This window comes from Ictalurus punctatus, chromosome 4 (assembly GCF_001660625.3).
Source record: "Ictalurus punctatus breed USDA103 chromosome 4, Coco_2.0, whole genome shotgun sequence".
NCBI classification, from domain to species: domain Eukaryota; kingdom Metazoa; phylum Chordata; class Actinopteri; order Siluriformes; family Ictaluridae; genus Ictalurus; species Ictalurus punctatus.
The window spans coordinates 13,851,730-13,865,025 of record NC_071284.1 but is presented as its reverse complement, the minus strand read 5'-3'; the positions used below and the strand labels follow the sequence as shown (position 1 = coordinate 13,865,025).

Sequence of the window (13,296 nt, the reverse complement as noted above, 5' to 3'; positions counted from 1 at the left end):
ATGCACTGAGCATATATTCTGAAAAGAAAGACATTTGGGAATTGGCCTGTGTGTAGAAGGAGCATATCAAATCAAAAAATAAATCTATTTGTTAGTTGCAGATGGCAGGTCACCTTCTGAAGTTTTTTTTTTTTTTTGCAATATGTGCGTAGTGTAGTGATGTTAGTGTTCATGCTGTCTGTGGCAGCTCATTAATGTGCAAATGTATTAGACAAATCAAATCCCTGGATGTACATTTTAAGCTGTAAACCACCATGATTTATCAAAGCTATCCACACAATGTTGTGGCACTTGGGATTTTGAGAATCCTGATGATTCTCTAAAAAGAAGCTCTTGAAGCAAGCTGTGTTGAAGCCCTTGTATAGTATATATAAAGTTAACAACTTGGTCAACTATTTTACTGATGAACTCTTGCATTCTGTTGCCTACTCTGCCAGACTGCTACAGGGTGGTGGTGCAGGTGTACATGGGCTCAAATGAGCACCTGTGTCCTGTTGATATTTTGGAAGATGGAGCTACTATTGGCACAGTTATCATCCAGCGTCGCACCAGCTGGCCAGAGTTATGGCGAATCCTGAGTCACCTGCTAATCGATCACTTGCAACTGGTGTGTGGGAATTGGGAGCTGCAGGAGGGACTGGGAGGAGCGGACATACCTCTGGGTCTTTCCTCAGACAGTGTGGCCTCGGTGAAGATAGGTGAGCCCCAAAAACATTTTAGAAGCACAACATGCATTTCCATTGCTCTTGGTTATTATGTAGTGCCATGTTGAGTTCGGAAACAGCTGCTGCTCTGTGTGTGGTGTGTATTGCTAAATACTTAAGTATGGCCTGTGGTAAGCGATCTGAAAACCAAAAGCGTGTGGTTGGCCAGCCGGCTATTCTAAGGCGTCTCAGCCTTGTAAACAGCTGCTGCTTCCTAAAAATTGTTCTTGGTCATTTATCAAGTTTTAATTTCTCAACCTCAGCATTTTCACTTGTGTAATGTCAAGAGAGTAAAATAAAATACATGGAACAAATGCAGTTTTCATATTGCATCTATACAATCTTTCCAATCAACCTTTGCAAATCTTTAGACAAAGCAAAGACAAATTAAATTTAATATATAGCAACAAGAGATATCTTTCACAAAAGTGACATACATTTGAAACATTTGAAAACTTGGACATTTTTAAAATTTAATTATCATTTTTTTAAAATGTAAAACTTTCTAATAACATTTATGCCTATATTTTCCCTTTATAACAGCCTCTTTTCTGTTCTCTGAACAGTTTTAGGAGCCTCAGAGTTGTAAGATTCAGTCTCAGATTCCCTGCCCATTCACATATCAGTTACAACTCTGCCAGATGTCATACACAGTAAAACAAACAATTGTAAAATAGAGATACATTTTACTTTTTCAACTCAAAAAACATCTTTTGCATATGACTGTATGTGGATTGTTGTTATAATTGTAGTAGTTTCTATTGTATTGTATGATGAACTACCTTTAGTTAAAGCTGCTTTATAAAGGGTTAATCCACACACACGTGTGTGTGTGTGTGTGTGTGTGTGTGTGTGTGTGTGTGTGTGTGTGTGTGTCTATACACACGCACTTGCAAAATAAACAAAAACATTTGCCCTTCCAAGCGCGCACACTTTTAATATAATTAGACACACACAGGCTGACTCTTTAAAATGGCTGTGTTCCCTGGGTGCTATCCAAAGCCACTCTGGGCCAAGTAGGGAAGGAGTTGGCATTAAGGTCTAATTGAGCTTGGCCTGGCCTTAAGGTTGTTATGCATGGCTTCTGAAAATAAACCCAACTTCTCACCTATCCCTTGCATCTCTCTGGCCTTCTCTATCTCACAGCCTGTTTGTTTTGTTTTTGTTTACACATTCTTCGCTTTACTGATTTCAGTTCCTCATATTTAGATGGTTTATAGGCACTTTATGTTGAGTGAATGAATGAGGAGAGGTCAGGAATCAGTCAGTAATGGTGCTTTAGAAAATGAAATAACTATATTAAAATAACATTTACATTTGTATATTTTTAGCAGATGCTTTTATTCAAAGCGACTTACAAATAAGGAAATAACATATACAAGCATGACATCAGACAACTGAATAGGGGTTTATTCATGAGAGAAGACATTCTGAACAGTCAGCTGGTGCGGATTAGAGAAATGCAGCGCTGTTGTCTCTGTCAACATACAAGATCAAAGCTCAGCTGTCACTGAGAATTATATTTCCATGTTGCCTATTGCACACCCACCTTTAATGCTTGCTATGTATGTACTGCAGGTGATGCTGTCTGGCTACCTGGACAGGAGCTGGCCCAGTCCCCTTGGGACCTGATCCGTAAGCGTTTGAGCCAGCGGATTTCTATCCACCTCAAAGGTACTTTACGCAAAACACATTTTCATCTAAAGCTTCCTTATTCTATTTTTTCAGTCTCAACCTGATATTGATTTATGTATATATTGTAAGGAAATATATCGCCACAGTATTGAATAGCACAATGTTATTAGATGATAATAAAGTATAGAGCTTGGAAGCTAACAAAAGTATTTCAATATGAATTATATGTAGTTCGGTCCATAAATATTGGGGCATTGAAAAGTTTTATTGTCATTTTAGTTGTCCACCACAGTATATTAAATAATGGATATGACCTCAAAGTGCATAAATTTGAGAGTATTTACATCCAAATCGGCTGAACATAGGTATTATCTCACTTACAAGTTAAGTCTAGAGTTGATCGAGTGTGGCATTTGCATTTTGAATCTGTTGCCATTAACTCTCAATATGAAGTCCAAAGAGCAGGTACTGCCACTGAAGCAAGCTATCATTAGGCCAAAAAAATCGAAACAAATGCATCAGAGATAACAGAAACATTAGGTTTGGCCAAATCAACTATTTGATACATTCTTAAATATAAAGAATGCACTAGTGAGCTCAGGAGCACCAAAGGGCCCACAGATCATGGATGACAAAAGGATTATTTCCCTTATGAAGAAACCCCTTAACAACAGTTTGCCAGACCAATAACTACATCCAGGAGGTAGGCTTATTTGTGTCAAAGTAAACAATCAAGTCTTCACCAGAGTAATTACTTAGGGTTTCCCACAAGGAGTGTTCATGTATGGCTGCTAATGAAACTGGCTCATTTGTGTTTATTGAATATGTGACTGATGACAAAAGCATCAAGATGAATTCTGAAGTGTATAGGGCTGTAGTATCTGCTCAGATTCAGCCAAATACTTCAGAACTCATTGGAGGGCTCTTCACAGTACAGATGGACAGTGACCCGAATTAGACTTTTTAAGGTAAAGAAGTCGAATCTTCTGCAATGGCTAATAAGGGTTAAAATAAGGGAAATAAGGGATTTGATTATTAGATGCATTGCGATGTGGATGTGGGTGATTCTAAATCGATTCACAAATGTCCAAAATCGATTTTCTAAATGTTAATTGATAACGTAATATTGATGGAACGCGGAAGTGCAGCACCCTGACAGTCTGTAGTGTGCACATAACAGAGACACACTATTGTAGGAGAGAACTGTCACAGTTATAACGCATTTTTGACAAGACTCTGTTCTAACTTGGTTTACACAGAAATGATAGATTTAAAAGCTGTGAAATTCTGGTATAAAGGAGTCATATAAATCTATTTTCAGATGAGGGATCGTCACAGCAGTAATAGCGATTCGGCACACTTCGGGTTTTGCCAAATTAGTCAATAGGAAAAAAATGTAATAAACGATAATCATTTTATCATCGCATCGCAGCCCTCTGAATCATAATCGAATCGTGAGGTGCCTAGAGATTCCCGACCCTAATGGCAAAGTCCATCACCTGACCTGAATCCAGATGAGCTGCATTTCACTTGCTGAAAGCAAAACTGTAGGCAAAAAGCCCCAAGAACAATTAGGAACTGAAGACCACTGCAACACATATCGAATAAAATAAATTTTTTTCAGTGGTGTAGTCAATACATTTAATGTTTTTCTGTTGTTTTGAAATTGCTTGGGGTAAGATTTCAGATTTAAAATAAAAAAAAAAATCTAAATCCCCAAACATCTCAAAAATACAGATTTAAGCCCTTAGGGTTATGCGGTTTTGTTTTTTTGTTTTTTTAAAAAATCTGAAATCTTACCCCAAGCAAGTTCAAAACAAAGAAAAAATTAGGTAAAAATGTACATTTATTAAATACACCACTGAAATGTTAAAAATTTTATTTAATGTGATGTGTATAGATTTCAAAAGTACAAATTACATATTCAGATACTTTTGTCAGCTTCTATATCATTCTGTGCATTCTATATATAAAATAAATCATCTATAAAGAATTATTCAAATCTCATAGATGATGAGAGATAGATGATGATGGAGTGTCAAATGACACTTGTCTAATATAACACATTATGATTGTGTAAGCTATCTTATCCCCAGCCATGTCTTTATAGCACCTGGACTCCAGAATGTTCTGTCTTGTTTAAAAGCACATCAACGCAGTCTAGACAAGTGTTTCATCAGAGTGAGTGTGCGCACATATAATCCCTCCCAGATCCTTGGCATGCTGATTTACAGCTGCTGCCATTCTTTCCCCTCTATCAGGTCTGTCAGAGTGTGCTCTGGATGAGATGACCTACGACTCGCTGATCCCGCTCCCGCTGCTGCAGAATTATGTTCGCCTGGTACGCTACATTTTACACACACACACGCACACACACACACACAGATTTGGTAGAAAATGTTCCTTATCCTAAGATAAGGGGTCCTGTTTTTAGATATGGTTTGCCCATTCCATGCACAGCAGTGTATAGCCTGTGCAAAAGACTAGTTCATTCAAGCTAAGGAAAAATGTTGATTCATTAAATTACTCAACACTTCTTTGTTTGCCCCCTGCCTTTTGCTAGGTTGAACAATATCGTAATGTCATTTTCCATGGACTGGAGGGAAGTTTTCAGGAATACATCGCCAACCAGATTTCACACCACATCAAGGTAAGAGAGAGAACAAAATGATACTATGTGCTGATTTTTTAAAAATTCATTCATTAATTAATAAAACCATATGCATCTCTAACACCAATTTGCAACAAAAGCTGTGATGTCTGAATTTACGTTGGTCATAATGTACTATGGACAGGCAGCAAATAAAAGGAAGGAACAACATGAAGTGTATTAGTAATATATTGGGCCACTTTACTGTTCTTGCTGAAATTCTGGTCATGTCCTGCATTGACATTGTCAGTCACCTAAAGAACAGTTGCTCTTCTGCTTTTTCTTTACATATTACTAGGGCTGCAACTAACAATTATTTTGATAATCTATTAATCTGTCTTTTATTTATTTGATTATTCGATTATTTGGTGTCACAATTTCCCCTTGCGCTAATGCTGGAGCACACGGCACGCTGAGTGCGCTTCGGGGTTTGTCAGTGACACTAATGTTTTTGTTTACTTCTGACACGTGTCTTTTGTTGTGATTTCTGTCCTGTCTCCGCCCCTGTATTGTCATTGGATGTTTCCCGTATGTATCATCATTGTCCTCAGCTGTCTTGTGTTTCACCCCTGATTACGTTTGTTATTTGAACCCCCCGTGTATCTATGTACATCGTGAAGTATTCAGTGTATTCACTTTGCCAAGTATTTGTTCATCGTGTTTTGTTTGCGGGTTTTTGATTTCGTGTCTAGTTTCTCGGTTTGTGTTTTGCCTTGCCTAGTTTATGTCCATTTGCTGATCACCTGACCTTTGCTTGTTTTTGGACCACACTTTTGATTCACGATTTGGATTTGTCTGCCTGCCTCTCTTTAATAAAGCTCTTACCTGCATTTGCATCCATCCTAACCTCCATTACGTTCCATAACATGACAGTTGGAATAAAAGGCCGATTTTTATCTTCTGTATTTTTTCAAGAAAAAAAAATCATATTTCACATTAAGCCTGATGTTGTCCTTCAAATATTGTGCACACTGAAGGCTGTGAAAAAGGTATTAAATGTACCTATGTGGGCTGTGCTATACAATGTGCAAAGGATTTTAAAAAATAACATTATATTTTTCAATTATAAAAACAGCTAATTGTCCACAAGCTTTAAAGCAGAAGTTAAATCGCTATATTAAAAATGCTAAAAAAAAAAAAGAAAGAAAGAAAAACAAAGCATAAATTAAGTGTTAACTGTTAAGAGGTTGAATGTTCTGCAGTAACACACACATTCACTCGTCTAAACACAGTAACGTTCCTTTTCTGTAAATTTATGACACGTCTTACATTTCTATACAATTACATGTTATAACCTCATTACAGTTACTACTCTCATAAAAAACACAATTACTTTTGTTTCTAAATATCGCTAAATGTAGCATCAAACAACATATTTGATCAAAGTGAATGTTTTAGTTATTGCGCTTCCTTTCTATTGTTTGATTGACGCGAATGTGTGGTCTCACGCTCATTCAGTGAAGTTTAATGGAGACACACTCACTGTCAGGACGAGACTTTATTTAAAATGGAAATACTGGTGTGAATCTCTAACATTTACAGATAAGGATGTAAAGGTATAAATGTCATTTCTGCACTGAAGGAAACGTCTGGAACACATTAAACAGCACACATATCTGTCTCAGCATCTGACATGACAAGCCACGTTAATACACTTACGAGTTTATTTAAAGCGCTTAATATAAAACATAGTTTTTCACCATAGAAAACTAATCAAATTTAATTAGTTAGTTCAATTAGTTGGGTCTGTGACGTCACTGTTGATAACCCCCGTCAGTGACGTCACAGACCCAACTAATCGATCATTTAATTTGTTGTCCATTATTTTCATTATTGATTATTATCGATTTTACAGATTAGTTGTTGCAGACCTACACAATACACTATTGCACAAGCATCACAATCACTGAATGTGCACTTCTGACCACCCTATTTCCAATCCTGTTTACTGATGTCGTTCCCCTAGATCTAAGCACAAGTCTTTGTGGCTAAAGTGCTTGCAATCTGTGATTGATTACCTAATGAACCCGCTTTCGAAGTCGTCTTACCCTTTTGCAATATTGATCCAAAATTGAGGTCAACTGTGTTTGCTCAGCATTTTAATACATGCCACAGAACACAATAGCTTGTTTATTGTTTCATTGGATCAAACAGTACCTCTGATTGGAAACATCTGCACAGGTTCTGTTACTCCAATCTGTTTTCCAATTCAGGTTTTTTGTTTGTTTGTTTGTTTTGTACACGATGCTCAGCACAGGCAGGAGGCCATGGGTATAGGCTGTGATGTTATCCATGTGGAGATAGAAGAGGGTCTGTCTAAAGATCACCTGTTGGAGACTTTCATCAATTGTGGTAGGACCTTCTTTATAACTCCGCCAGATTTAATGATATTACACCAGTCACTATATATGTGTCAGATTGTTGGTGTATGTAATCAAATCAGGGTTTTGTGTTGTGCTGTGTCAGGGTTCCTGGTGTGTGTTCAGGAGGCTGCTGTGGGCCGGTGTGTGGTGGTGGTGCTAGAAGGGCTGGAGAAAGCTCACTCCCTTAGTCACATGCTGGAGAATCTATGTGAGGCACTGGAGAACCGTGGCTCACTCTACTCCCTCTCTCTAAACCACAGTGAGACCCTTATGCTCCTCGTCATGGACATGTAGTAGAACTGGTAGCTAACAGTAAAAGCAAAATGTCGAAATATATGAGAATGAGATGAACCACTGATTTAACACTCTTGTTCTGTTCGTTAGTCAGCAATGTTCTGTCTCATTATACATTTATAGCAACAACAATTTATAAAATGTATTTTTTAAATACCTAAAACATTAGCATGTGACCTTACCAGGAAGAGAATGTCAGAGCAATGCACTGTTATTCCGTTTATATCGGCTGCGTATTAGGTTCCACGTTGACTACTAGGGTCCTGCATGTGATGCTTAAATTCATAAATGATTTACCTCCAGCATATCTTGAAGATCTCCTGTAAAAAAAATATAGCCCAAATCAAGCAATTTGAGCACTTCTCTCAACTTTATCTTCCTCTGGAATTTGGTTCCAGAGCATATTAGGAATGCAACACATGCAAGTGATTCTAAAAACAAGAAACTAAGTTTATTTCATGATTTGTGGTAATCGTAGTATAATCGTAGTATACATTGAGTATTTTAATCTTTGTTATGTAAGGCACTACTGACTCGCCACCTTCTGGCCAGTAGGTGTAGAAGGACTGTACTACTTCCAGGAGGGCAGTTTTCTGATTGGCACTCTGGCCAAGCCACGGCTACAGGGTGCTGAGTTGCGACTGCAGCAGCACTTCCGCTGGGTGCAACTGCGCTGGGACACTGAGCCACTCAGCAGCATGCTGGGACGTCACCTCCGCAGGAAACTTCTCCACAAGGTCAGCCCACTTTTTCCATATTCCTCGTCCTAGTTTTATGAGCTTTTGTTTGTGATTGCATCCACTGCACATTGTGTCCACTGTGAAGAACTGTTATATTTAATCATGTAGGAAAAACATTTTCTACAGTTTTCTTGAATTATATTTCTTAAACCAGCTGTACTTTGTACTACAATAAGTAACAAAACTGACTGAAAGTAGCAGAGGCAATAACACAGCAGACTAATTCAGTCAAGTGTTAGTCATTGTTGGTAGCAATTAATCCTTTTGAATTTGAACGTTTTTGTGCTGGTTGCAGTCTCAGGGCCAACCCTGGACCCCTGACGAGCCTGTGCACAGAACTCTGTCCTGGGTGTGTTCAGTCTGGCAGCAGCTCAACAGCTGCCTCTCTCGCCTAGGAACCCCCGAGGCCCTGCTCGGCCCTTATGTTTTTCTCTCATGCCCAGTCCTGCCAGAACACACACATGCCATCCTGAAGTGAGTACATCTGACTTACACACTTTCATCTTTTACTTGAGGTCACATTTCTATGTCGATGATGGCCTGCGGTCTCTGTTCCACTGATTGTGCTTCCTCGTAGGTGGTTGGCGCGTCTGTGGAATGTGCTGGTGGTCCCACGCATTGAGGATGCTGTCATCTCTAGGGTAACAGCCAAGCACTCTCCTTTGCAACGACGGTCTCCTAGCAACAAGAGCCTAAGTCCAGGGCAGAGGGCGGTAGTGCGAGCAGCTCTCAATATTGTCCTGAATAAAGCCGTGCTGCACAGCTGCCCCCTGGACAGATCAGGTGCAGTATTAAAACACTGAGGTGCAGTACCACACACTGGGTGCAGTGGCTACACTCTCTGAGACGCAGTTACACACATTAGGGGAAGTTATAGACATATGCTGCAGTGTCAGCTATGGTAACATATGTGATTCATTTATCAATCTTTTACTAAAGCTGTGTGATCTTGTAGGCCAAACCAAATGCAAACTTCCCACCATATTATCATTTCTGCTACACTGATTTTCTTTGTACAAGCATGCATATGTTGCTAAATGGCTTATTCATGTTATTATGCAACCACTGTGTTTTGCATAATTTTCATTAAAATTGTGTTTAATTGAAAATACATGAGTTTTGAACAAAGTAATCCATATATAAAAGTACAGGTGCATCTCAAAAAAATTTGAATATTGTGGAAAAGTTATTGTTTTCCGTAATTTAATTTAAAAAGTGGAACTTTCATATATTCTAGATTAATTTCACATAAAGTTAAATATTTCAAGCCTTTTTTTGTTTTAATCTTGATGATTATGGCTTACAGCCCATGGAAATCAAAAATTCAGTATCTCAAAATATTAGAATAAACAATATATAATACAGAAATGTCGACAATCTGAAAAGTATGTTAATTTATGCACTCAATACTTGGTCGGGGCTCTTTTTGCACGAAGTGCTGCATCAATGCGGCGTGGCATGGAGGCAATCAGCCTGTGGCACTGCTGAGGTGTGATGGAAGCCCAGGTTGCTTTGATAGCGGTCTTCAGCTCGTCTGTATTGTTGGGTCTGGTGTCTCTCATAGATTCTGTATGGGGTTCAGGTCAGGCGAGTTGGCTGGCCAATCAAGCACCGTAATACCACAGTCAGCAAACCAGTTACTTGTAGTTTTGGCACTGTGGGCAGGTGCCAAGTGCTGCTAGAAAAGGAAATCAGCATCTCCATAAAGCTTGTCAGCAGATGGAAGCATGAAGTGCTCTAAAATCTCCTGGTAGATGCTGCACTGACTCTCGACTTGAGAAAACACAGTGGACCAACACCAGCAGATAACATGGCCTCCCAAATCATCACTGACTGTGGAAACTTCACACTGGACTTCAAGCAGCTTGGATTCTGGTCCTCTCCACTCTTCCTCCAGACTCTGGGACCTTGATTTCCAAATGAAATGCAAAAATTTACTTTCATCTGAAAAGAACACTTTGGACCACTGAGCAACGGTCCAGTTCTTTTTCTCGTTAGCCCAGGTAAGACGCTTCTGACATTGTCTCTGGTTCAGGAGTGGCTTGACACTAGGAATGCAACACTGCGATATTTCTGTATTATAAATTCTTTATTCTAATATTTTGAGATAGAGGATTTTTTTATTTCCATGAGCTGTAAGCCTAATTATCAAGATTAATACAAAAAGGCTTGAAATATTTCACTTTATGTGTAATGAATCTAGAATATGTGAAAGTTCCACTTTTTGAATTAAATTATAGAAAACATTATACTTTTCAAGATATTCACATTTTTTTAGATGCACCTATACTGTACAATTGTATGTTTTGAAGCTTATTAGTCAAGGTTCACATTAGAGAGTCTCCTTATATGTAACTTCATACAATCTCAAAAGTTCTTGAAGGATACAAACATTTTTCACAACGAATTTGATTTTCAGGAATACTACATTTCTTGAGGAAATGGTCTTATGAACGATTTACAAATAAATCTGTTCATTTCCAGCATGATAAACCCGTTGGTCACTTGTTGATTAGCTGCGTAGAACCACATCAGTCACAACAACAGGCATAAGGTGGGGTACTAATGCACTCAGAGAATTTTACAGTTGCCTCTTTCTGTGTGCAAATATTCTTCAGCGATCAACCAGCTCTTGCCAGAGTTCCGGGGTGGATGTTTTCCACTCTCCTCCATTAGCTACTCTTACAGGAAAGGTGGCAGGAAAGGGCGTGATAGCGCTGCGTGGAGACGATCCAACACCAGTCCAAGAAAAAAAGCAAGTCCTGCGTCTGGAATAGGCTCAAACAGCTCTATACAAGAAGGTCAGGGGAAAACTGTTGTCAGCATTAAGGTCATTTTCCAAAACCGTGTATATTTTTTGTATGTCTCAATACATATGAATTAATTAGAGTAACACATTGTCTGTCTTTATTTTTCTTCAGTGTCCAGTTCAGACGTTCAGCTAATGACAAATGCCAATCATCCTAGGTTTGTTTCTCTGCTGTGTCACCAGCAGAGGGCACTGTTCACTCATAGACACACCACCATTGTGGAAGCATTTTGGTTTATTTGGTCTATAAGCCTGCGTGACTTACAAATGTGTTTCACCAGAGTCAGTGATGGGAATTCGGCTGGTCTCACTCTCTACTCTGATGATGAGAGCGACCTGATCAGGGAACTACAGACTTTGTGCTCCAGCAAATCTGAGCCAGATATAAGCAAGGTAATTCAGCATTCCATTCAGTTCAAACTACACCAAGTCTGTATCTTGTACTCAGTGAGTTTGGTGTCATACTGTGTCCTGTAGCAGTTTGTCAATTGCTTCAGTTCTGACCAAAATGCATTATTTAGTAAAACAGTATTTTACTAATGGTTAACATCATAGAAACCATTTCTGTCCAAAATCTTGTAACAGTCAGCATTGTGGACAACCACAACTCCCTCTTATCTAGATATCTGTTAAAGATATGCACTTATCTTCTGCTGCAGATTGCTGTGTCTCAAAAGGACTTCATTATGCTCCCTGGCCCAAGTCGAGATGCTCATCGGAGAAAGGTGGAGCACAGCTACGCTGGACTCCAAGCACAAGCCATCAGAGAAGACAGCAGATTGGACAGCACACAGCCTCCAGTGCAGCAGGTAAAACCAGCACGACTCTACAGGATGAACCGATCATTGCCTGAGAACTGCAGCATGTTTTACTGTTCTAACACCTCAGATTCAATTCATCTGCTAACAACCTAGCCCTTCATAAATTCATTTGCGAGCATGGTTTCCAGGGGAACTGATTCGAATTATTAAAACCTGAACTGATAAGGTCAGACAGTAATGGTTGTACAATTGGTAGTTGGAATTTACATAAAGGCCACAAAGTCATATGTTGCATATATGTCTAAATTGTGCCCTCGCTCTCTGTCTCTCTCTCTCTCTCTCTCTCTCTCTCTCTCTCTCTCTCTCTCTCTCTCTCTTTCTCTCTCTCTCTCTCTTGCTCAAGGTATGGGGATTACACAGTAGTTTTATACACAACACATACTCTTTATTTTTAGTTGTTCACCTACAGAGAATGAAAGACTGAGAGAACAGAAATATCACAGCTGTAGTTACATTAATACTTTTGCTCTTAAAGGAAGCAATGCGAACAATTTAGCACAACACCTTGTGTGCACACGACAGTGTGCAGCATGGTGTAGCAATGCTATGTTCTTCTGTATGTTTGATAGCCTTGATAAATGATAATATTATGAATATACTAGGAGTGGCAGCAGGTGTAGAAGTGTAATGTGCATACAACAGTAACAGATTACACAGCCAAATGTTGACACACACTGAATTGAGAAATAAAGAAACGCTTGCTGTGGTATGATGCAGGAGGAATCCCGAAGGAAGTCATTAGCCAGACACAAAAGGGATAAGAACCTCTAGCTTAAGAAACTTGATCGGGTATAAAATTAGGGTAGACTGTAATAGAAGGAAATGTGGTAGTTTGAAGAAATCAACAGTGACTACGTTTACATGGACATCAATAATCTAATTATTGACCTTATTCTGAATAAGACAATATTGTGATTAAGGTGTGTACATGAGTCACTTTTAGAATATTCCTTTATTGTTCACGTTTTACATGTTATAGAACACATTAAAGGCACGCGTCATTACGTCCGCACGCCACATCGTCTGACGTTCCCTCCAGAATTTCACACATCACCATACAGTTTGTCTTCATTATGGTACCGTATACAGTTTTGGGTGTTTTCATTTTTAATTTTACGAAAGCTTCAAGTGCAGTTAATTATTTGTCATGATATACGTGCAAATACACGACTACTTGAAGCCGTGGGCTGCGTCCCAAACCGTGTACTTACCTACTGTATAGTAGCTGAAATACCTACTATATAGTAGGTAAATACATGGTTTCGGACGCAGCCGTGCTC

At 38.9% G+C, this 13,296-nt stretch overlaps 1 protein-coding gene across 2 annotated transcripts in view; it reads left to right on the top strand.

The window, feature by feature from the left end:
• cttnbp2 (cortactin binding protein 2) overlaps positions 1–13,296 on the top strand; it is a 48,425-nt gene that overhangs the window by 33,498 nt on the left and 1,631 nt on the right. Inside the window, exons 10-22 of one of the 2 annotated variants that reach the window (XM_017466443.3) lie at positions 438–698; positions 2,283–2,378; positions 4,601–4,680; positions 4,903–4,989; positions 7,242–7,341; positions 7,456–7,611; positions 8,199–8,383; positions 8,682–8,860; positions 8,964–9,169; positions 11,005–11,187; positions 11,308–11,353; positions 11,477–11,588; positions 11,855–12,004. In XM_017466443.3, the coding sequence (XP_017321932.3) occupies positions 438–698; positions 2,283–2,378; positions 4,601–4,680; positions 4,903–4,989; positions 7,242–7,341; positions 7,456–7,611; positions 8,199–8,383; positions 8,682–8,860; positions 8,964–9,169; positions 11,005–11,187; positions 11,308–11,353; positions 11,477–11,588; positions 11,855–12,004 (1,841 nt within the window). The remainder of the gene's footprint in view (positions 1–437; positions 699–2,282; positions 2,379–4,600; positions 4,681–4,902; positions 4,990–7,241; positions 7,342–7,455; positions 7,612–8,198; positions 8,384–8,681; positions 8,861–8,963; positions 9,170–11,004; positions 11,188–11,307; positions 11,354–11,476; positions 11,589–11,854; positions 12,005–13,296) is intronic. The other variant, XM_017466444.3, reaches the window with a different exon arrangement.